Raw genomic sequence first — 24,499 nt, 5'->3', positions numbered from 1 at the left:
CCCACTCAATTTGAAAGCAAATAACATTTACAATTGATAGTGTAGAGCATGCCAATCTATTTTCATTTGTAATCATTTTTAATTCTTCAAAATAGCGAGTAGATGAGATAAGAAATCTTCTAGGGAGGATAACTACAAAAGCCTTTTGATGTTTTTCTTTTAGCTTGGTGGCTGCAATGAATCTACTGCTATTTTAATTATTGTCTGTTGCGCCATGGCCCCTCAGTCAGCGCCCCACTGGCCACTCAGGCCGTGGCTTGCTGGGGTTTCCTGTCCCGTGGCCAGGCTCTGCCACAGTAGGTTTAAATTAAGTCTGTATCATTCTATTTATCAATAAGACTCAGAAGTCAAAGGCTGGGATGAAAACCTGCTAGCTCAGGGAGACTGAGTAGCAACTAGCTGACCTTGCTTTTTTGCCAGAGACACTGCAAGAGACACATCTCTTTCCTCAAACTCTAGTCCTTTCCTTCCTGTTCGGTTTCTCTATCCAAATTACAGGCTTCTCTACAGCCAATTCGGTCAGCTAGTCACTGGCTCTACCCTGTGCCCCAATCAAGGTACCGCTTTATTGTACAGTCCTGGGAGTATCATAATACCCCACACCACCTTTGGAGAACAATCTATAATCCTAATGAACGATGGTTTGCTTTCCTGTGCATTATCTCTCCCCAGATAAGCAAACTCTTTCACAGATGGAATTTCTCCACAACAGTTTTCAATTGTCCCTTTTGCTTCCCTAACTATCTCTCTTGAATAAAAAGCCCCTCCAAGGGAGCTGACAGAGGAAGAAAAACAGCAGATCCTGCACTCGGAGGAATTCCTCATCTTCTTTGACCGAACAATCCGAGTAATTGAAAGAGCACTAGCTGAGGATTCTGACATCTTTTTTGACTACAGCGGCCGGGAGCTGGAGGAGAAAGACGGGTTTGTTGCTTATATACATTTGGAAAAATATGGTGTAAAGAGTTGTTGCCTCTATTGTCTTACTGTTCTTTTTAGGCTATGGGAATCTCTCTATGCTGCCCAAGTTTGTCCTGCAGTGGACTCAAGTTGTCTTCCTTTCTCAGTGCTATTTGACCTGGTGCCCACTGTCTGCCCAACTTTACTTCCTGATTATAAATACATTTATGTAGGGACTAGGCAGAACCCAAGTCTAGCAAGTGAGAGGAAGATGAAATTCCTGGATTGATCTTATCAAACAGCTTTGGCTGTGGACAATGGTTATAACTTCTGGTTTAGCATTTCCCTGTGACTCTCATGTGGCCCTGTCAAATTCTTTTGAACTTGACATCTGGAGCCAGGTGATAGAGACAAGCAGAGTCACACATGTCATCCGGTGAGAAACACTCACCTGTGCAGTTGATCTATAGATCTTCTAGATTGTGTCTTGTTGACTAAACAAACAGGGACCTGGTGAAAAGAAGCAGGAGCTGTATAGAGTCACAACAGAGGTGAGAAACAACAGTTTGGAACTGTAAGATTATGTAGGTGTTACACATGCATTGGTACATTTTAGGAAACATATGACAAAGAGATATTGACAGATAAAGTAAACAAAAATCAGCCAAAGAAATGGGTGGAGGGGACTCCATATGACTCTGTGTTACTGTGGCTGGTGTGTTAGAAGGGGCAGTAGCTTCCAGCCATGAGGTATCACCACGAGGTATCAGGAGGCACTTTAGAAGAAAGGTAAGAAATAGACATAGTTGGATTGTTGCTACAGATTCCTTTGGTCTGAGAACAACGCGTGAAGGTAGGATCATTTGCCTTTTGCACCGAATCTGATTTTTTATTATGATTTCTAAAACACAATGCATTCTTAAAGGACAATGTGATATCAACATTGAGGATACTAAAAAGAACAGACCAGAGGCATAAACAATAATTTCACGGGGATGTTTTGGAAACATTCTCAACAGGTGATATTATTAAACAGCACAGAAGAGATAAGCAGGATCTTCAATTTGCATTGTCTACCAATGTTTGTTTTCTTTAAAAAAAATTTCAGGTAGCTCAGCTGGTTTTAATGGTCTCCCCTTCCAATCTTAGTACATTACTCAATACCATCCTGGTTTTCTGCCAGGACTAAATTGCACACACCTCTTACCTGAGTTTGTAGTAGTGGAGCTGCCCCAGGATTAGTGGGGGGATGTAAGAGTCAAGGGGAGGAAAGGGAAATTATATATGTCAACTGATCAGAAGTTAGAGAGATATTTTCTGAAGTCAGGCTTCTCATTCTGGACAAGAGTGACCGAGGTGAGTGGTATTGACGTGATGTAGTAGAATAATGTGAACTGAGGAAAAGTGACTGTAGACAAATTCCTGAACTGAAAGTGAAGGAATTTAGGCAGATTCTTGTGCAGATCAAGTAGCTACTGGCACGGAACAGACATTACTCAACTTAAGCACGCAGACTCTTGAGGCAACTGTATGAGTACAGAGTTCTTCAAAGGCAGTACCAAGACCAATTGAGCATTAGCCAAACAAACACTGGCCAAATTACCATCAGTCCTCTGAGACGAAATGTTCTTTTGGTCCATGACTGACATGATTGACGTCTGGAACACTCTTGAGATACACTAGTTCTCCACCATACCTGTCCCATTGTAGAAATTATCACCTACTGTCACTCAAGGAGGCAACTGCCATGACCAATCACAATTCAGAGATAGAAACATGTATATTATTTGGGGTCTAATAACACAGAAGGCAATATTGATATCAAATAGCTCCCTATATTTTTATGCTCATATAATAGCAAGAAAATTTAGTTGTTTTAAATTTAATGTTAGTGTGTGTGTGAGTGTGATTACTCAATTGGATATGGGAGGAAAACTTTTGGGAGTCAGTTTTTCCTTCTACCATAGGATCAGGTGATTGAACTTGGGACATCCGGCCTGTACAAAAGTATTTTATCTGCTGAGCCCTCTCACTGGCCAAGGGAATATTTAATAATTCTGCTTCAGGCTAGAGCAAATTAAAGAGAAGAAAAATGCTTCAAGAATCACTAAGATAAGAACCTGAAATAAACTGTACATTTTACACCAAGCTCAGAACAAATTCAGAAAGTTTTTCTGAGCCAGTAGAAAGAGCTTTTCATAAAGGATATTTTCAATCATTTACTCCCGATCATGTGCTACTGTCTGGAGTGGCCTTCTGCCTTCCAGGAGTTATTATATACTTTTGTTATGTAACTCTGATCTGAAACCTCACCTTTTACCTCTGCTATTTAAACCTTCTTAGGGATGTGCAGGCTGGCGCCAACCTTTCTTTCAATCGTCAGTTCTACGATGAGCATTGGTCTAAACATCGAGTGGTCACATGTATGGACTGGTCTCTCCAGGTGAGAATTAGTGTGAATGGAACAAATTTGACTTGTGTTCTTATGACATATAAAACAATAAGGTAGTTGCTCCTATATTTTGGATATATTTACTAATCTATGACTCTCTTCTTTATGCCTATTGGTTTTTGTTCACATTTTTCTGAAGTTTGGGGCCTAATTCTCCATTCAGATAGCTGTACTTATTAATTAACATGTTTTCAGTAACAGACAAATGGCCAGACCACTCTGTGTGGGAAACTTTTCTAATTGTAGTCACCATTGGTTTCCTACTCTTTGAGTCCTGTGGATACGTTTAAGTCTTCATCTGCTCTGACCTCTGGTTCAGCCAGTTTGGTTGTCTTCCCTGTGCTTTCAAAAACAACTTTCTCTCACTGAATTCTCTCTACTCTTTTCAAGTTCTCTCACTTTTGCAGGTATCTAACTCCTATTCTTCTTTTTGATACACTCACTGAACCGGACTCCATGGCTACAGATTTAACTACAGTGTAGTACGTCCTACTCAATCACCCTTCTAATTCTACTTTTTACCTCAAACAGATCAAAACAAGTTTCCCAGAAAATTTCAAACTAATCATTAACTCATCATTCCTCCTTCCATATCTCCAATCCTCTTTTGCCTACTCTATTACCTGTATGTTGAAGACATCATAATACACCCCAGGACCTGATGTACACCTTTCATCATCAATATAACTAGCTTCTCCCTCATCTTCCTGTCCCAATCCATCAGCAAGAAGTACATTTTTCTATTTACATATCCATCAAACTTACATCTGCTTTATGGAAAACCTTGTAATTAGGCTAGGCATGGTGGTGCACACCTTTCATCTCTGAGCCGACCTGGTTTCCAACAAATTAAAGAAAACCTCAAAACTGTACATTCTACTTGGTGCATGTCCACTCAGAGTTTTTCCTTGGGACATATAACCAAACAATTCTCCTTAAATACAAATATAACCATTTCATTCTCTGAAATAAAACTCCTCCTTGCCTAGTTAAAAAAGTCCAAACCCAAAACTTGATATTTGAAGTGAAAATAGGCAAGCAAAATTCAACTTGATAAATAGACAACCCAACCAGTTGACAAGATACAAATCACTATGCCTAGCACTCAGCAACTAAGTGACATGTAAAAGCACATAACTTAGTTGTGGTGAAGTCAGACTTTGAATGCAGGTGGTCTGAATTTTGATCCATGTAGTGAATTTGTTTTTAATCCATATGCCTTATATGCCAAGTACTATACCAACTGCCTTAAAGACTTTATCTTATTTTACCCTCAAGAGAATTATATAAGGCAGTCACTATCAATATGTTCACGGCATAGCTGAAGATACCAAGACTCAGTAGATACTAAGTAACTTGCTAACAATCACTAGGCTAGGATACAGTAGAGCTGGACTCAAGTCTTGCAGCATTCTGCTGCATAGGTTTTAACTGCTGTTTCCCTCAAAGAGCTACTTCTGAAGCTGAAACCAAAAGAGCTTGGAGGTACTGAGTGATCTAGACAGGCAGCAAGTACTGGAAGAATTCATTGTAAGTGGGGCTCACTCTCCAGTCAGACAAAGCATTTCAGAAGACTGTGATTTAGGCAAGGAAGAAGAAGAAGATGATGTAGGGAGATAAGCAACAGGGATATAAGAAGAGTCTCATCTAATCCTGTTAGGAATTGAAGGAGAGTATACGATCCTCATAACTGTGCTGTCAGCAGCCACCAAGTAGGTGTGGATTCTCTGCCCTTGAATCTGCTTTGACATCCAAACAACAGAGCACAGAGAGCTCTGTTGTACAAAGATGAAGACAGCCAAGCTTACTCAGTCTCCCTGCAGTGTGTGGGTGGTCTGTGAGCATGCCCTGGTGTACAGAGGAATCAGATCCAAGCCCTAGGAAACACTTAACTTGGTGTGTTCACTTATTCATGGTCTGGAAATCAGGCAGGAACTTTATCTGACACATTCCTCAACCAAGGCAACTGTTAGTGGTTCCCAAGTCAGCTGCTAACACTCCCTGAAGAGACTGCTGGTCTACCAGGAGTGGGGCTGTTCCCACCTCACCTCAGTGTGTGGTTCCATGGGTTTGTTTTCACACAAGGTCCTTCCCATATGACATTTGTGTCAAAGGAAGTGAAACTAGGAAGCATAAAAATTCTGCCAGGGAAGGACTACATTTCCTTTGCCTCGTTATTCTCTGTCTCGTTCTCAGTCTGTCTCTGTCTGTCTGTCTGTCTGTCTGTCTGTCTGTCTGTCTGTCTCTCTCTCTCTTTCGGTGTGTGTGTGTGTGTGTGGTGAGAGAGAGAAGAGAGAGAGAGAGAGAGAGAGAGAGAGAGAGAGAGAGAACCTGCCAGTCTACACTATGGGAAGGGATTTGAAATTGTAAGACATGTGTTTTATAGAGTTAAAAAATATAATCAATAATTCTTGTGTCACAATAGTTTTATGAGTTCAAAGAGCCTGATTTCCATGCTTCTGAGTTGAAGAGAGTTCTGAACTGGTATAGGCACCCTTAGTGACATTAAGAAAAAAGAGAAGGGTGTGACACTGGCTTAGTGTGTAATGGTGCCAAGTATGCCTGAGTTTCATGTGTGAAACAATTGAAACTGGTAGGAGAAAAGGAAAGAAACATGAGAGATCTGCATAATTCTGCTTTATATTCTGAGTTCCTTAGGCAATAGCACTCTAATCTTGTAATACTTGTAAAATATCATGTAAACAGTCCTCTCATAAAGAAATATTAACTCTGTCATCTAGCACAAGAACACTGTCCATAGCCCATTTGTCAGCTTGTCTAAGTGTATATAAAGTCAGACTTTTGCCTTGTTCACACAATATATACACCTTGCCTATGTAAAAGACAGCCTCCAATCCTGGAGTCACATAAGACACTAACCTAAACAATCTTTAAAAATTTGTCTAGTTATGAATTCAGTCAAATTTATAGAATCAAAAGAGAGTTCCTTCTGGTACTAATTCAAATCCATTAATACTTGGAGTTTATAAGCACTCTCCTTCTTGCCTATCTTAGAAAATAGAGTCCTTAATGGTCTCTCTACATCTAGTCTCTGCATATTAGAGTCAGCATAAGTAGTTTTTCATTTTGTAAGGATTAGTTATATTATATATTATATTAATAGATACTATATTGTGTTCATACACATTATATTATCATATTAATTTTATTTTTAATTGAAATGTAACTATATTATCCCCCCCTCTTTCCTCCATCCCACCACTTCCATGTGTTCCCCCAACTTGTTCCCCCACATATTCCTTTCCTCTTTTTCCTCCTACATATAAATGCATAGAAATATAAGTACAACCTGCTGAACCCATGTATACGATTTCAGGAATGCCCACTTAGAACTAGATAACCAATCAGGGGGCCTCATCCCTGTGGATGAGTAATTCTCCCTCTCTCAGCAGTTCTTACTTGCCTGCAGCTCTTTGTCTAGGGCTGAGGCCCCACGACATTTCCTCCTCCACAATAGCAATTCTACTGATGTTGTCATTGTTCAGCTCCTGTTTAGGCAGGCATACTGTTGAGGTAATATGGATGTAGCTTCCCTTTCACTTCTAGGAGACACATTCTCATTTTCTGATTCTCTGACTTTTACAATCTCTCCACCCTTCTTCCTCAATGATTCCCAAATCTTAGATAGTCATAGATAAAGCAACTGGATCTAGGCAGCCCGTGATCACTTACGTTTTGACCAGTCATGGTATTTTGTAATGGTTCTGTCTGCTACAAAGAGAAGGTTCTTTGATGATATGTGAAAGCTACACCTGTTTGTAGATATAAATAGTAGTATTTAGAAGGCACTTGGGATTAGTTAGATTAGAAAAGTGGTGATAGAAGGTTCTTTAAGATCCATAACCTCACTAGCTGTGGGAAGTTGGGTAGGTTTCCATCACCCGGCACAATTTCTCTTCTGTGAAGTGTGCCTTAAGTCCAATTACACAGCTGTTGGTTGCTGCTAAGAATCAAAACTTGGCCAGACTACTGGTTGTTTTCCTTCCTTAGCAGCTTGCATAGCATCTTCTGGAAAGAGGCATTCATGTCAGATCCAGTTCAAATCCTCCAAGACCTGTGTCGGAAGTGCATGCTGTCTTTAGTAATAGAGGTTCCTTCAACTTCTTCACCATTGCCGTCTCTCAGATGTCCTTCCCAACTGTCTCCCTGAAATACCCATCCCTAATGAGAGGAGCATTTTGCCATCTCCACCCCTACCATATGCCCATGCTTCTATAGAACCTTGCTGATACTGCCCTCCTGCTGCACATTGCTGTGCTTTAGTGTCTGAGCTGATGCTATTCCTTCATGTGTCTTATTTCCCAAGGATGAACCAAGGGTGACCTCACACAGAACAGAGTATATTAACATGAATATTCTTGTCCCATGTTACCTCTGGTGCCACATTTTATTTGTGTACAGACAGCTCTGGATGCAATGCCACTGTGGACAGAAAGAAGTGTAGTCTTTGAGCTCCACTGACTTCCTCCCTTTGTCATTCAGAAGCAATATGACTTGGAACATGGCACTGCCCCAAGGCTCATCTTCCTTGTCTGCAGAAATGAGTAAACCATTACCTTCTTTATACAGTTATGAGTAACAAGTGAGTTAAGACATTGCCCAGCTCAGTGTCTGGAACATAAGGGCCACTTAAAACGTGCTGGCTCTTTTCTGTCTAAGAAATATTAGATTCTGTTTCTCCTGAAGTCCTAGCTTGACTTGAGAGCGAAGCTAGTAATTTCTGAGTAAAATTTCTTTAAGTTAAATATAGGATAATCCAGTCTTTATGAGTAATTAAATGACCAGAAATTTCACAATTGTTAAAAGCATAATTTTAAACATTTAAAATTTCATAATTGCTTGGAAACTTGATAATGACTAAATATGACTAGCCATGCTCCAACAAATAGTTTTTTTTAAAGATATATAAGAAGACACTCTGAAACCCTAACAGTCTGCATGAGGTAAGACGTAAGTCAGTCCCTCTACACCTTGTAATTCCTGTTATAGGAAACCTTGCCAGAGGCATTTTCCTGGTGTTTTCACTAACGCACTGCCTGTTTGCTAAAGAAACTTAAAAGCCAAACAAGTTAAAATATTTTTAGATGGGGGGGGGAAAAAAGAAGAAAACCTGCAAGTGGGTGTGAACGATGAGACCCAGATGTGAAGCTGTGGGATGCTGTGGCAGACACATCTGGCTGCTCTCTGGCCCCTGCGGTAGTGGTGTCAGTGTTTACAGACTCGCCTTTTCACATGTGACATAGTTAAACTTCAGATGGACAGTCTGGAGACTTCTGTGTTTATCTGGATGTTAGTTTCATTGAATGGGCTCTGAATCAAAGGCCTTGCTTAATAGGCTTTGATTCATCTGCTAAGGGGCATTTTCTAATAAAGAATGATGACTTCCCTTGGTGGCCACATCCATGTGTGTTGTTTGCCTACACCTCCTCTGTAGCAACCAGTAAAGTGTAACTCTCTGTAGTTGAATGAATAAAGCCACATCGAAGACAGATTTAGCTATGGTTCATATGAAGAAAAAGTCAGTGTTCAAATTTGTATAAGTTTTGTGCTATTTGAACATACACATAGCATAGCGAATAGAAAGAGAAAACTAGATCAGATATGAGAAGAGATTCCTATGCGCTGTAATAATTTTGGTGTGTAACAGAGCCACTCGTGAGAAACCCAGGTAAGAGATTAGTGTGAAATGTGTCCTAACTTAGCTGCTGCTCACAAGTCTCATTCTCTTTATTTGATCACACTAAGGACAGAGTTCATGTAGGGTGAGTTCAACACCCATTTAGAGCAATCTTTCTCAATCTTCCGAGTGCTGTGACCCTTCAATACAGTTCTGTGGGTGGTGACCCCCCAACCATGAAATCATTTTTGTTGCTACTTTATAACTGTAATTTTGCTACTGTTATGAAACATAATGTAAATACTTTAGAGATAGAGGTTTGCCAGAGGGGTCATAACCCATAGGCTGAGAACCACAGCTTTAGAGCCTTCCTTGTTATTGTATGATTATGCTTCTTATATTATGGAATTTTATTACTGTGGTGTTTGATAACAAGGGAATTAATGCTTATACTGATCACAGTGTTACTGAAATAACAGAGTTTCTAAACTAAAAATTATAAAGTATTTCATAGATTTCTGACCTGAACACAACGGTATGTTGGGATTTATTCAACTATGGGGTCAGAAATAAAACAACAAAAAACACTCTAGTCCTAATGCTCAAAGGGCTTGTGATTTAGGGAAATACACAGTGAGAAAGGAACATACTTCAACTGAACAAGCGCTGTAATAAGGGCATGAAAATATAAGGTGCTAAGAGGCAAGGGAAGGGTAGATGGTTAGGATTGTCTCGAGAGCTTAGTATCGTCATTCAGTCTCGAAGGTGAGTTAGTGAGGTAAGCAACACAGATGGGTCTTACAGTGAGCCTGAGAGCAGAGTGCTAGGTACAGAGGTAGTACCTGTGTGCTTCATGGTTAGCTGATGAGTCTGGGTAGGGAGTGTTCACAGGTGAAAGGAAAGGTCCTAAGATATGACTTGAAAGTCATGATAAGCCATCAATTGCCAAGCTGAGAGAAACTTAATAAATACATACTTGACAACTTCATCCTGGCAAAGGTTGGAGTAGGGAGTCAATGGGCATAGACTGTGGAAAGCCCAAGAACAGGCAGCTATCCCAGGAGTTTGATACTCTGCCTCAGCAGATAAGAAGTTAATTTAGTTGTCTCTGCCCTTAAGAATGAAAACAAAATGGAGGTTCAAAAATGTATGCAGTACTTAGTAATAGACAGAATATGGATGGAGAAGAAGGAAAGAGTAAAGATGAAAATAGAACATCTGGTTGGACCAGTTAGGTGAATACCATGTATAAAGCACAAACACGGGGAGCACTAGATAAGGAGCAAGCTTTGTGAGAAAGCCTATGGGCCTATTTTCTACGTGTTCCTCCTGGTGCTGGTAAGTTTCCCGACATCCTCAGCAAACCCCAGTGGGCTGTCAAATACTAATATCAACAGCTCTGAGAACATCAAGCCTACAGAGAAATTTGGAGATTAACAACATATTAAGATTTTAAAAGCCAGTGGGATTGATGAGATCACCTAGAAAAAAGGTAAAAACAAAAGAAAAAGCTAAGAAGCATGAGACTAGCCTTGTCTAGGAATGTATGTAACAAAAGGAGAGTCTGCATGGGTTTTGCAAAGAACTAAGAAAGAAAAATCAGAACAGAAAGTTGTCATGGAAACCAATGTAGGAGAAAGGAGAGGGTAGGCCAAAGAGACCGATTCTATAGGATCCGAGCGTGTTTCCACTCTACTCACCATGCATGCACGAACAAATGTGGGAGACAAAAACAGGGTGTGTTGATTTGATATTAACGTGCCAAAATTTAAAAAGATACGACAGCCTGAAGTGTGTAACACAGAGTAAATATGTAGGATGAGGAATTTCTTATGAGACAGTTGTGGCGGTGCACACTGATAGGATATGTTGAAGACACAGATGCAGGAAGATCATGAGGAAATTCCTATGCTATTGTCCTAACGTGGTGAATCCTTGTAACCTCCTTCATTTAGTACCCTGAGCTGATGGTTGCTTCTTACAACAACAATGAAGATGCTCCCCATGAACCAGATGGCGTGGCCTTGGTTTGGAACATGAAGTTCAAGAAAACCACACCAGAATACGTCTTCCACTGTCAGGTAGGAGTCAGCAGAGTAAAAATAATTCCCATCTCCTACCAGACCAAACATACTCCGGGCTGTACCGCGTCTGTCCTGGGTTTGGGAGGAAGAAGTGAGTTTAAAAATGGAATTGTTGACAATTTTGGAAAATTCCCCCCACAGTAACCTAATGTTTTGGGAAAGTGGCAGCCCTCTTCAAACGGTTAGGAAGCCTGTTTGGGGACTGTGTGTCATTTTCTTTCTATTTAAAACAGCCCCCATGAGGATGAGTTTATAAAGACCTCGCACTTAGGAAGAAATTGTGGTGTGCCACTTCCTCCGCTCAGAGCAGCGTATGCTTGCCCACCCATGTGGATGCCCTCAAAGTGTTACCAGACGAGTCCCCTCCTGTCTCTGAAGCGTACTTCAGTGGATGGTGCTGTTTCTAAGTTTGTCGGAACCATACTGTTCTAGAGATAATGATACTTTTGAAGCTGAGTCGGTGGAAGATTTTCCACCAACATGACTTGAATTGCTGACAAACGTAGATGGGGTTTCTACTTTGCAAGTGCAGATTCTGTCAGAGATTTGGGGGAGTTTTACTCCTCGTGGCTAATGACATGTGGCTTCTCTTCCATTGGACACACTGGGACTGGGATAGGGCTACACTTGCATATGTTCAGCTCTGCTCTGTTGCCATGATTATGCCCAAATGACAGGTCTTAGCTTTGGCTGGTGCACCAACCCCTTTATTAATGTGATTGTGCACAGGAAAATGGAAAGCAAACACTCTACCTCAAAATTTCAGTTCCTCAAATATTAGAGTACCGAGACCTACCTCGGACACAGGCATCTAATGAGGTAGGGAGCTAAATCCTCTCGTCTCATCCTAGGAAGCTCTGTGCCATTTTATATCTAAGACCTGAGTATCTTTTTGAACTAAAATATGTTTACACTTTAGGACATTATCAGATATAATTTGAGGAACAAGAGCTTCTGGAATGAAAGGCCCAGCTTCAACGTGATTGAGTAACCTCTAACGCTGGCCATGTTTTTCTAATTTGCTATCTCACAAACGACTTAACAAGAAGTCTAGGCCTGTGTAGTAAATAACCTTTATTTTCTAGACCTTTGAAATGAGAACAGTTTTTTTTTTTTTAAGATTATCAAGTTTGTCAGCCTGATGGGCTCTTTTTGTAAACATAGAAGCACAAAATCCTAATTTTGTTCAGTTTTAAGGGGTTTGCTGAGTTGCCAGGAAAATACTGTAAGGATTATGGGATAAGGGGAAGCACATTTTGGAAAGCCAGGACCTTTTAGGCTGTTTTGATATACAGAAAGCATATCTTTAATTCTAAAGCTCCCAGAAGTAGTCCATGCTGTTCCAGTCAATGTCTATAATGTTTATCATAACATAGAGTTTTCTAATTATATTAACTGAGTCCTGGTGGCCTGTGGCAATAGTGGGTAGTATGGTTAATATTTGCAATATCATACAGTCAACAAGCCAATGAGATCATGGTAACACTGAGTGGAGAGGCAAGGACGAAAGGTCTTAGAAATCATCAGAATTTTTAAAATTATTTGTTTCATCATGCCACAAAGCTAATGTCAGTATTGACTGAGCAAGCACTCTTGCTTCCTTCTCATTCTGGCTTGGGTATCATTTGCTAACGACTTAAGCAATTATTGTGCTTTAGTTTTAGGTTCTCCTTTAAATGATCCAATATATGTGTTTTAGAAGAAAATACAGTCCTGGTTTTAGTTTTTAATCCAGAAGTATGTGCATAGACAAGATAGTCACATAAGAGTTACCAAAAGATGCTGAATAAAATATCTTTATCTCCCAAATTGCCCCCACTGTCTTTAATTCATCAGGTGACCAGAAGCCGGTGGAAATTTTAATCCAAACTGGGAAAACTGGTCATCAGGCTCTAAGACTTCAGATATGAGTCAAAGTTCTTTCACTTACCTTTGAAGATGTTTAACAGCAAAACTGTGTCTCAGATATGAAATAGCTGGTGTATGTAAGTGACCTAGATGTTCATGAAGGACACATTTAGGAAAAATGAAAAATCAAAGAAAAATTCTAATTGCAGAATACACTGTACTGTCTAATTTGTGTCCCTATTTGTGGGGAGCAAACTGTAGAACCAGCTTTATGAAAGGAGAAGAGAATGAGCTCTGAGCCTTCTTGGGAAAGAAGGAAAGGGAAGTAACAGCAAAAGCAATTTCAGTCAGTCCTCTATATCCTCTGTTTCTGTATCTACGAAGCCAACTAACTGTGGCCTGGCAACATTTGAAAACACACCCTCTGTGACTTTTGGTCATTGCCCTGTGAGTAATAGAACAATAAGTTTCATAGCATTTGCATTGCATTAGGTATTGCAAATAGTACCGAGAAGGCTTTCAGTATACAGGAAGATGTGTAAATTATATGTAAATATTACACGCTTTTACACAAAGATTTTAGCATCTGTAGATGCTCAAAGGAAGGGAGGTCCTGAAACCAGCCTCCCAAGGGTACTGAAGCACAACCATGTGGAATCCTTCTAAAAAAAAATAGAACCAATGGGAAATACATATCAGATATTGAAGGCATAAAGGTGTCCTGAGAGAGGTGGGAGAGAGATTTTTAAATGAATTTGCTCATACGTTGTGGAGGCTGGCAAGCCCAGAATCTATAGAATTGGCCAGAGGGTGGAGACTGGGATAAGGGATGCTGTGGTTCTAAGGCTGAGATGTAGAGGACAGACTAGCGAGTCAGAAGTTTCATGCTGCCAACAGAATCATCTCCTCTTTGGGAACGCCAGCATCTGCTCTGAAGATCTTTGGCAGATTAGATGAAGCCCTCTCTCCTTACTGAGGGCAGCCCACTTTACTCAAAGTTTACTGATTTAAATATACTTCCCACCAACATCTAGACTACTGTTTCACCCATAAACCGGGCACAGAGTAGCCAAGTCAACATACAAGGTTAATACTTTGATTTCACCCAAAGCAATCCAGGAAACCAGTATTTTCATAACTCCTAAAATGCAAGTAATTGCAGGTCACTTTGGGATAGCAAACAAATAAATTCACCTGGAAAGTTTAACTTGAAGAGAATATGAGCATCCCTTGAAGAGGACAAAACACATATTTGAGATCCTGGGGTGGGGGTGTGCCTATGGCACTAGATTCTAACATATACAGGTATCAAGAATCTAGTATTTACATTCCTTCCCATAAGCTCTCTCAGTGTCTGCAGACTAGAAAGTGGCTCAGAAGAATCCTAAAGCAAGATAAGTACCCATGAATGGCACCACTAGCTTGGAATCAGCTGGCATTTCCCCTCAAATCACATCCTGAGTCATTCTGTGCCAGTCAGGGATGCAACTACACATAGGTGTGTGGCCTTGTGCTGTGGAGAGAGGAAGGTGAAGAAAGGAGAAATGAAACAATCTGAGCCTTTACCTAAGCTGATTGTTACAGCCATCTGGGTGACTTTTAGAATGACTGAGGCCTGACTGACATCCTCAGAAATTCTGATTTGCTTCATCCGGGGCATAGATGGGCAAGTGTGGGAACTGTAGGAGGGCCTGTGAAGATCACCAAAGGTTTCTCTCTGGCAGCTTGACATTCATAAGTCATCAGCTTATTCTTTTCGAACCTGACAGGGAAATTCAGAAGCCCACAGAATTCAAATTCATGTGAGGAATCAGGCTTATAGCGCACTCCCAGAGTCCTAGCTCTCTGATTGTGTGGGTGGTGGCGCAGAGGAGCCAGTGTTGTGAGTTGGAAGCCATCTTAGGATACATTTGTTTTTTAGTTCCAAGCCAGCTAGTGCTACAAAACAAACAAAAGGCAAACATGTATGAGAAAACAAATGCTCTCCCTTATGACTCCTCTCCTGTATTGTTTCTGACCTCTGGCAAATTTCATTTATTAAAACCGTTACTTTCAGGGTACTAACTCACCAAATTCATATCTGTTGAATTCTCACTCTCCTATGGCATTCCAGTAATTTAAAGATTAGATGGACAGTTTGCTCTAAGACACAGAACAGGAATGTAACTTATAATAATAAATCATTTGATCTGTGGAAAAAAAAAAGACACAGAAGAGGGGATTGAAAAAGGTGAGCAAGTCCTGTAACGACTACACTTTCATCATTTTAGCTAGTCATTTCTTGTAAATCTCCATGGATTCTTCATATGTTTCCACTACATAATTACAAACAAATCCAGTGGCTCACAGACTATTGTTTTAGTAAACAAGCTTCAACTCAGTCTCCCATCTACAGGGCCCAATGAGCTTTCAGCCTAATCGCAAAAAGCGTTCAGATGGAAGCTTGTTTTTCCATTATGAGGAGAAAAGGCCAAATACCTTCTCCTTCCATGGGAGGCTTCATGTGTCTACTACACTAAAGTTTTCATGTGGGCACTGGGCCTGCATTTTCTATTTTCATTTCAATAAAAGCTGTCTATACTTGGAAAATATTGGTGCACTCTGCATAGAAATCAGCCATGTGGCCCCATCCCAGTCTGGCAATGCTCCTGCTGCCTTCTGTAGTGGCTTCACACACTCTCATTAGATTACATGTCTGACCACCCTGCATTGCTTACCCTGGTGTGGTCTTTCTCTTTAAAATGGAATGAAGAGAATCAGAAATATATATCTTAGAATCATCTGCATCGAAGTAAGTAAAAAATGCTTTATTTAGTGGCTTAGTGTGGTCAGAGGGTTTTTTTTTTTTTTCTGTTTTTCCTGGTTTGGCCTCTTTGTTCATGGCCTCCCCTTTTTGAAGATCATCTGGCAATTGCCTGCAACTGACCGTGGCTAACCCTCCACGGTTTCAGTAGGAAGGCAAAATGCAAAGCAGGGTGATATCAGCTGACCTTATGGGTGCCAGTGTTGAAACCCCTCAGTTATATTTTTTTCCTATGTGCGGCTTCACTTCTCATTAAGATTCTACAAAGATTACAGATGGAACTGTAACTGGTAGCTTCAGCTGCCCAGCCTTTGGGTCTGCTGAGGTTCCCAATGACCTCGAAAAGAGTTCCGCCTGTAAGGAGCCGCAGTAAACCAGGGAGAGGGTGGGCTGGTGGTTGGGACAGGGACAGAAAGTTGGACATTGCATCTCCATTCCTGGCTAACAATACAGCTGGCTGACCCTGAGTGAGCTGTGGCGGCTCTGTTATGCTCCCTGGTCCCATAAAGAGAGGTCTTCCCCAGCCTTTGGTAGAATTGTGAGGTTCATTCCAATGAAGTCAATTTCTCTCCAAATTTTGTCCCACCTCTAACCCAGACAGAGGCTCATAGCCTAAATCAATACAGCAACATTGTGTATAAAATTGTTGGACACCAAGCTCTAAATTAATTTAAATTTATTTCCTAAAGTATTAGAATATAGCTTAGTAATTTTTTCTTTAATATAAGAGAGTGATTAACTTTCTTATGACCTACCTGATATTTTTTAAGTGTTCCTCTTGGATTTGCAAAAAAAAAGGAAAGAAAGAAAGAAAGAAAGAAAGAAAGAAAGAAAGAAAGAAAGAAAGGGGACAAAGAATAGAAGGTTCTTTGATGGTCTGTGCTTCACTTCCTATTCCTTGTAAGCTCCTGGAATTTCAACTGAAAACATATCATAGATGCTTTGTAATGGGAAAATAAATTCCATGGCCTAGAATAGGTTGGCCAATGAGAGACCCAAACACTTATCAAATGAGATATTTGATGCATCTCAGAGTCACAAAACAGAAGAGGAGACTACAACAACTCTATTGTAGCTAGGACACACATTCCATAATACAGAACTATGGAAAACTAAAGGTTACATGTACTAAGAACATCAAGGTAAAACCAACTTCTTACAAAAAAAAAGACTAACATGCCATAGACCAGACGAGAGGAACAGCCACTCAGCATCTTTATCTCTGATAGTCCTCTAGGAGAAGACCTAATTGACTTTAAATGTGCATGCTAAAATGAAATGCAGACATGAGGAAACACTTTTTTATGCAACTGAATAAGACTGGCCTGGTGATTGAGGCTTGAGCTAGATAGTGATTCTTATTAAAGAAAACAGCAGGCACTCCATTCTCCCTTTGGCCCAAGAAGCTAGAAGAATGCCAGCTTTCATTCATCATCTATGCTCTTTGGGTCTTCTCCAAAGAGGGGGTAAACACAAGGCCTTGGCACATAGGTGCTTGCCTTTAATCTCAGTGCTCAGGGAGTAAAGGCAGGTAGTTCTATGTGATGCCAACCTGGTTTATATAGCAATTAAGGTCAGCCAGGGCTGTATAGTGAGAGCCTAATCTCAAACAAATAATGTAAGAAGTAGAATTAGTCATTGAGATAGATCTTGGGAAACTGGGGTTATTGCATGGATTATAACAAAGAGATGGAATCCTTGTCTGAATCCAGCAATAAAAGGCTGTGTACACCTCTCTGGGTGCTAGTGACCCAGAGCAGTGAGTAACTCGATGCAACCACATCATAAGCATACAGGTTTGAGCAAAGTGTCTTTAATTGTTTCTTCATATTTCCACAGAACAGATGATCAAGCTGAAATTTATGTTATGATGACAAAGGGAATCCCGTTAGCATGCACATGCATCTAGATGTGGGCACCAGAATCGCATAGTCTCCTCAGTGTCCTTCCCTCCTCTTCCCATCTCTGTGTTACAGGCCCCTTGATAGGATTTTCTCCATATGTGCTTCAAAAACTGGCCTTCAAGAATTATTGGTCTTGGCACTGATAACATCAGGCAATTTGAACAATTTTTCTGGCTTGTCACATCCATGTCTATCTTCATGCCCCTGTGTCCTCCATAACTGTTCGCTGGTGTTGATGGCAGTTTCTGTCTCACCAGGTCCCGAAGCTTTTTAGTCCCAAATAAATACACAGAGGCTTCTATTAATTATAAACTGCTTAGCCAATGGCTCAGGATTATTATTGGCTTGCTCTCTTAATTATAACCCATTTCTATCAATCTATGTATTTTCGCACAATCTTGGCTGACAGGTGATGCCTGAGCCACTTTCCTCCTCAGCAGCTGCATGACATCTCTCTCACAACTCACCCTCTGTGTCCTCTCCCCAAATTCTCCTAGTCTGGTAGCCCCACAAATACTTCCTGCCTGGCTACAGCCTGCCTGCCCATTGTCCAAAACAGCTTTATTCATCAACCAATAAGAGAAACGTATATTCACAACATCCAGAAGGACAACCCCCCAATCACACTGGAGTCAATGAAATCCTGGTTTGGGGGAGTGGGGGTGAAGAAGAGTGTTCTGAGTGGCCTGGGATAAATGGGGAGAGGGGTCTATTTACTTCTCAAGATAATTGTGATGATAAAAGAGCCAGTGATGATAAAAGATAAAAGATAAGTGTGATGATAAAGGAGCCGGTGGGATCAGTTCAGTAGATAAAGATACTTGCTGCCAAGTCTAATGACCTGAGTTCTACCTTCAGGACCCACATAGTGAAAGGAGGGAACCAACTCTAGCACATTGTCCTCTGACTGCCACACAAGCACTATGGCATGCATGTACATAAATGAATATGTGTGTTCATGCCTGTGTGTGCATGCAATTTGCATACATATACATGAATACTATGTAAAAATAGATAATGTAGATGTGTTTGTCAGCTTGGAGTGCCATAGCAAAATACAAAGATTAAAGGTGCATAAAAAAAAGCAATTATTTCTCACATTTCTAAAGGCTGAAAAATCCAGGATCAAACTGCTGACTGATGCTCTTTCTAACTAGGTTCTTTCCTCCTGGATTACAGATGGTCACCCTCTTTCTGTGCCTTCAGATGGTGGAAGAAGAGAAAGATAGATAGCAAACTCTCTGATATGTCTTCTAATAGCACCGAACTTATCACATTAGAGTCTACTCCCTCCATGATGTCATAACTTTAATTACTCATGGTTTCCAAATGTCATCACATCCATTGTTGGAGCTTCAGCATAAAGAACTTGGAGGATCAGGGACACAGCTCAGTCCACTGCAAAAAAAGTGAAAGAACAGTCCATTTTCTTCTTTCACTATTATTGCATGACAGATAGTTCCATGGGAAGAAGCTGAAACCGAGCTAGGCATTCTTATTTTTCTTACTTGGCTGTAATCTTTAGCAAGTTTCACTCAGCTGACAATTCATTCATTCATTCAACAAACTTCCATGGAATACCCACCATGGCCATTCACACTAGGCAACAGCTAGTTGAAATTCGGAAGTAACTGTCACTTCTCCATAAAACCCTGACAGTTTCCCTGATCTTCACCAGACTTGATTTTTTAATCACCAGGCCCACTCTCCTCAGTTAGGAGTTCCCTGAACCTAGACTCGAATGTGTGCCTTTTTTGTACACATATCAAAGAAGGAGGAAGCCCAAACAATTCCAGAGTCCTCTCATCGCAATCATTCCAGCATGTATTTCCTGACTGAGTGACTAGGAGAAAGTTTCCGAGCCCTGGGAAGTAGTTAAGTACAGACTTATGTGCTATGGGGCCACCCAGCCTGGATTATAATTTAGATCTATTGCTTACAAACTATCCCTTGAGCAAGTCAAAGACTTGTCAATGAGACTGAAATAAATGAATGCATGTAAGGCACTTGTGTTGGGCACATTTGAAGTGTCCAGTAGATGGCAGCTACAGTTATTACTTAAGGTGCAAGAATAAGATTCAAAAATCTGTAATAATCGAAATATGCTGCCTAAATGGCATTAGTACAGGTCTCTTTGAGCACCACGTCTTAGTTTCTGAATGGAAAAGGTTGTGACTATGGGGTTCTAAAAGAAAGAAGTAGGGCAGCTGGGCAGCAGGAAACACAGGAAAAGACACTTTTAGTATGAGGGCAAAATGAAATTACTAGCAGCTGACAGAGTTATCTGAATTAATACAGCTTAAAAGCCATGCCTGCTATTGCTCCTGGCACATGCTAGATACAAATGTATTGTTTTGTTGGGTTTGGATTATTTTGTTTTGTTTTCTGTTTTGGATTAACTCTCATACTAAGGCCCTCAGCTCCATAAAAGAACCTCATAGCTCATGTAGCTATCCAGAGTCCAGTATTAACTGGGCTGGCCATTTGCAGTCTCATCTAGAGATGGGTATGCATGGGAAGTCTTGAGCGTTTTTTCCTTATCCTTATTCAGATGCCTAGGGGCGGGTATAAAAGAGTGTCGGCAGTTTCATGTGGTGTGGTGGGAAGTAGCCTCAGGAGGACAGTGTTCTCCCTCAGAGGTGGATGAGGAAAAGGAAACCTCATGGAACTAGAAGAGGCAGAGGTGACTGGGTTGTCCCCCTGATTACCTTAGTATTAACCTGGGTCGAACTATAACAACGCATCTATGCATGGCTGTAGGCTCCTTGTAGTCTAGGAATAGAATTACCTCTTGGTCATCTACTTCTAAAATGTACCTTCTTTCCCTCTATGTGTGTGTGTGAGTGCTTGAGTTGCCTAATATCATCAGAATTGTTGACCTGTTTGAATGCCCCAACCCCCATTACCAACAAATGAAGAGACCGACGTTTCCCCAGCCACACAGATATTCCCACACTTTCATCAGGACAACTCTGGCAACAGAATGCCTTGGTGGTGTGGCTGCCGATCCCTTGCCCTTGCTAAAGCAAATAACATCCCACCCACAGTCTTTAAAGATTTTATTTATTTATTATGTATACAAATTCTGCTTCCATATATATATATATATGTATATACATATATATATATATACACACCAGAAGAGGGCACCAGATTTCATAATGGATGGATGTGAGCCACCATGTGGTTGCTGGGAATTGAACTCAGGACCTCTGAACTCAGGACCTCTGCATGAGTAGTCAGTGCTCTTAACCTCTGAGCTATCTCTCCAGCCCCCCACCCACACTCTTGCAACAAGCCTATGAAAGTAGAAGGCAGACAAAGGTATTTGGTTGGAGAGGGAAGGGGCCAGGAGAACAGAATGGAGAGGGGACTTTGGTCAAGGAACATTGCAGAGATTGCAGAAGACTAAATTTTTGGGAGAACTTGGTTTTTGAAACTGTTGGTTATCAAAGAGAATGTGAAAATAGAATTATCTTCTGGGATTCCAGGAGAAGCCTTAGCCTTTGTAATAGCAAGTATTCTATATTTGTCTCTTCCCACATGTGTACTGATTACTGGTGTTGCAATGGCATGCTTATTCCTAGCTAGAGAACTTAGCGAGGTGTTCTCTTTCTCTTGGGTTAAAGATTTAGACTGGTTATATTTAACACTTAATGTTAGTTGAAAGCCTGGGGTGTGCCTGGATTATTTTTAACTGCTGTGTCCCCCAAAATATAGTTTGTCTTATATGATAAAATCACTGTTGGTATCATCACTTACAAGTTTTACTTTCTGATTCTAAAGCTGGTGTGTTTTCCGTCCTTGACTTTTTAAGAAAAATTTCAATGCCTATGATAATAAGCTATTTTATCATCATTATATTATATTACTGTTATATTAGCAGTGTACCCTTATTTATCCCATAAGCTCACTTATCCAGGGTTATGTTGAGTAACTGAACTCAAACATTAGTGTACCTTATATACAGCAAATCTTTGGTTTCTTTAAGATAAGTTTACTACAAATACATTCTGAAATATGCACAGGGTGGGCTCAACATGTCCATGTTCATATAAATGCATGCACACAAACTCACCCAAGATTCTAAAAATCCCAGTCAAAAGCTATATTTCATAAAAGAGAATTATAGTAATGTTGATAGTTGGCCAAAACCTCAAGCAGTGACAGAATCCACAGAGTGTCCTGGGAGGGAAGCCTTTGCAAAGCCACGCCTCAACAGATGGTTCAGATTAGAGATGCTTAAAAGCACATGGCAGCATTAGTTTGGTTTAGAATTCATAGTTAATTCAGTAGATAGAATAATGCAAATTTGAAACCCTAGCCTGTGTATCAGAAAAAAAAACATCAAATCTTATGATTGCTCTTAGGGGAGGTTGGTATGTAATGTGTTGACTTTTAAATGGTCTAATTGAAATAGTAAAATTAACTAAGAAGCCTTAAAAAGGATTAAAATAGGAGAATACAAGTTAAAAAAAAAAAAACTTTCTCGTCTCGCCAAAGAGTTATTCCTTTAAGCTGTCATATCCAATCAATTTGTATGGGATACGACAGCCAATTGTCATTTCCTGAGATATACTATGTAAAGAGGTCATGTTTCAGAGGCAGCATGAAAAAATGGAAAAAATAATTTCAGAGCATGATGCCAAGAGAAACCAAAATGTCCTTAAAGACCACAAAGTACTGCCTGGATTCCCTCACCTTGCTAATAATAGCAGAAGAACAGCATATACACAAGATTTTCCTTGGGCTTTTTCAGCTTTTCCTCCTGCAAGCTCTTAGTTCCCTCTGTCCCCATTCTTGCGCCTAAAATCTACTGTGCCACCCTTGATCCCACAGCGGGATAGCCTGTGAGCTACTCTTTGGAAAAGCACGGAAGAGAAGAGTGTTGATTCAGAATGTAGATTGCCACATTTATTGCAGCTCAAACCAAAGCACTCAGCTCTTATGCTAAAGCTGCTCCTAAGACAATGTTCATTCGAGAATTCAGTCTTTGAGTTCCCTGTAACAGTAACACACTTTGAGAATTTCCAAGCATAAAAACTGGAGTTGTGGTTTTTAATAACTAAATAGAGCTTTACAATCAAAACAAATGTTCCTCTCCAGTAGCGAGGACACACACAGAGAGAGAAGAATGCAGGAAAGTAGAGAGACTCATGTGTACAGAATCTTCTGAATTCACCAGCATTTTCTTTCCTTTTTTAAATTAACATACAATTACTTGTATTAACAGGGTAGCCATGTTGCTGTGGTACCCATGTGTGTTGTTTAGTGACCAAATCTGGGAAGTTAGCACATTAGTCACCTCGTATATACCAATTCTTTGTGGTGGGAACATTCAAAATCCCTTTGTCTGCTACTTCAAAATCTTCAATACCCTATTGTAATCACAGTCCACCTTCTGTGCAGAGCATCCAAACATATTTCTCCAGACTCTAATCTGGTGCCATTAACCAGCCTTTCTTCATTCCCACTCCTGTCTTTCCACCTTCTATAGTGAGTATTTTTACTTCTTCTCAGCAACACAGGCACTGTATTAGAGAATCATAACTTCTAATCAAATATGATGTATATATGCCAGCATGATAGCTGGACACAGCATTTTATTGTTGTGTCTTCAATACTTAGGAATGAGAGGTGACTGACAGATGAGAAAGATACAGTCTTTGAGAGAGCTCATGTGTCTCTCCCAATTTCTCAACACTTTGCCAGCCTACAATCCGCACCGCCAGAGAAGCTAGGAAACAAGGAGGACCCTAAGAGAGGCGTACATGGTCCCCTGGAGAATGGAAAAGGGACAAGTTCTCCTGAGCAAATTGGGAGCATGTGGGGAGGGGAGAGGGAGCTAGGAGAATGAGAAGGGAAGAAGAGGAGCAGAAAGGTTGAGTGGGGGAGGGGAGGAGAATAGAGGAGAGCAAGATAAGAGATACCATAATAGAGGTTGCCATTATAGATTTAAAGAGAAATCAGGCACTAGGGAAATGTCCATAGATCTACAAGGATGACACCAAGTAACAATCTAAGCAACAGTGGAGAGGCTACCTTAAATGCCCTCCCCTATAATGAGATTGATGACTAACTTATATGCCATCCTAGAGCCTTCACCCAGCAGCTGATGGAAATAGAAGCAGATACCCAGAGCTAAACACTGAAGTGAACTGGAATCCAGTTGCATAGAGGGAGGAGGGATGATCAAAGAGGTCAAGACCAAGCTGGTGAAACCCACAGAAACAGCTGACCTGAACAAGGGGGAGCTCATGGTCCCCAGACTGATAGCTGGGAAACCAGCATAGGACTGATCCAGACTCCATGAACGTGGGTGTCAGTGAGGAGGCCTAGGAAATCTATGGGGCCTCTTGTAGTAGAACAGTAATTATCCCTAGCATAGGAATGGACTTTGGGAGACCATTCCTCATAGAGGGACACTCCCTGAGCCTAGACACATGGGGGAGGGCCTAGGCCCTATCCCAAAGAATATGACAGACTCTGAAGAACCCCCATGGAAGGCCTCACTCTCCCTGGGGAGCAGAAATGGTATGGGATACATAGTGTGTTAGTGGGGGGCAGGGGAGGAGGGGAGGCAGAGGGAACTGGGATTGACATGTAAAACAATCTTGTTTCTAATTTAAATTAAAAATGGAAGAAAAAAAGTAAAATGGTTGAAAACAACTTGTTTTGAGGGAAGGAGTTCATAGATCCCAGGTGTGTATGTCCTTCTTCCAAGCCACACACCTGATCATGACCCCTGTGTTTTTTTCTTCTGGTGGCATTTTCTTCAGTGTGCTTGGTCACATTCATGATAGCTCAGCTGATTCTCAGAACTCGTAGTCATTCATCACCTCTCTATACTGAAAGACTGAGCAACAAACA

General features: G+C 40.7%; 1 protein-coding gene across 6 annotated transcripts in view; it reads left to right on the top strand.

Moving 5' to 3' along the window:
- Positions 1-24,499, top strand: part of Dync1i1 (dynein cytoplasmic 1 intermediate chain 1) — a 270,227-nt gene that overhangs the window by 159,153 nt on the left and 86,575 nt on the right. For all 6 annotated transcript variants that reach the window (XM_035451088.1, XM_035451086.1, XM_035451087.1 and 3 more), the window contains 3 exons: positions 762-924; positions 3,244-3,343; positions 10,946-11,071. In XM_035451088.1, coding sequence (XP_035306979.1) covers positions 762-924; positions 3,244-3,343; positions 10,946-11,071 — 389 coding nt within the window. The remainder of the gene's footprint in view (positions 1-761; positions 925-3,243; positions 3,344-10,945; positions 11,072-24,499) is intronic.

This window comes from Cricetulus griseus, assembly GCF_003668045.3.
Source record: "Cricetulus griseus strain 17A/GY chromosome 1 unlocalized genomic scaffold, alternate assembly CriGri-PICRH-1.0 chr1_0, whole genome shotgun sequence".
NCBI classification, from domain to species: domain Eukaryota; kingdom Metazoa; phylum Chordata; class Mammalia; order Rodentia; family Cricetidae; genus Cricetulus; species Cricetulus griseus.
The sequence above is the reverse complement of the archived record's forward strand: the minus strand, read 5'-3'. Positions and strand labels throughout refer to the sequence as shown.